General features: G+C 40.4%; 1 protein-coding gene across 1 annotated transcript in view; it reads left to right on the forward strand.

Moving 5' to 3' along the window:
- The window catches only part of LOC103607794 (grainyhead-like protein 1 homolog), a gene marked incomplete at its 3' end in the record, with an annotated part of 21378 nt that overhangs the window by 19136 nt on the left and 1344 nt on the right, over window positions 1-898 (forward strand). The window contains exon 7 of the mRNA XM_008592260.1: window positions 632-792. Within this exon, the coding sequence (XP_008590482.1) occupies window positions 632-792 (161 nt within the window). The remainder of the gene's footprint in view (window positions 1-631; window positions 793-898) is intronic.

The following is an 898-nucleotide window of genomic DNA, read 5'->3' on the forward strand; positions in this document are numbered from 1 at the left end:
TTTAAAAAAAAAAAAAAAAAAAAAAAAAAAACTTTGTTTACAGAAATGGTTTTAGGTTGCCCACCCCTGGCCTGGAAGGTTATTTAACTTTGGGGGCATATGTGAGTGGTTGTGTAAGGTAACAGGAAGTGTGGAGAACAGAGGAGTGTTCATCTAAAGACATCTCAGTTATAAGTAAAACAACAACAAAAGCGCTCTGCAGGCCAGGTCGAATCTGACCACAGAGTGTTGCCAGCCTCCCTCCCATTTGCAGCCCTTGCTGCATAAATACCAGATTGGCAGTATATCTTGTGAGGGTTTCTTTCCAAAGTCCTGTTCAGTTTTTAGTATCTTTAATATCCTTAGCCTGCAAATGTGTAATTGTTAACCTCACATCATGGGACTTTTAGTAGGCATTTTGTAGCCCCACATCTGAGAAATCTGAGAATTTCTAGTTGCTAAGTGCTTTTGCTTAAGATTTTTTTTATCATTAAAAAGGTAGCCAATGCTATTTATAATATGTCAGTTGGATGTCCACTGGTGGTCTAATCTCTCAGTGCATCAACCCTGAAGTATATCAAGGTTGTACTAAAGCATATGGGAAGCTTCCAAGGGAGTGGGTTGAGATCTACAACTTTTTTTTGTCCTTTAGGAACAACTTTGAATATACCCTAGAAGCTTCCAAATCGCTTCGACAGAAGCCAGGAGATAGCACCATGACATACCTGAACAAAGGCCAGTTCTACCCTGTTACCTTGAAGGAGGTGAGCAGCAGTGAAGGAATCCATCATCCCATCAGCAAAGTTCGAGTAAGTTCTGCTCTTAATTCTGTTCTCTAGCAAAGCTAGTAAGAGCCCAGTATTGCCAGGTCTGGAGCAGATCTGAACGAAGACCTAAAATTGCAGTTTTAAGTCTAAGC

Source organism: Galeopterus variegatus, unplaced genomic scaffold (genome assembly GCF_000696425.1).
Source record: "Galeopterus variegatus unplaced genomic scaffold, G_variegatus-3.0.2 Scaffold7716, whole genome shotgun sequence".
Lineage (NCBI taxonomy): Eukaryota > Metazoa > Chordata > Mammalia > Dermoptera > Cynocephalidae > Galeopterus > Galeopterus variegatus.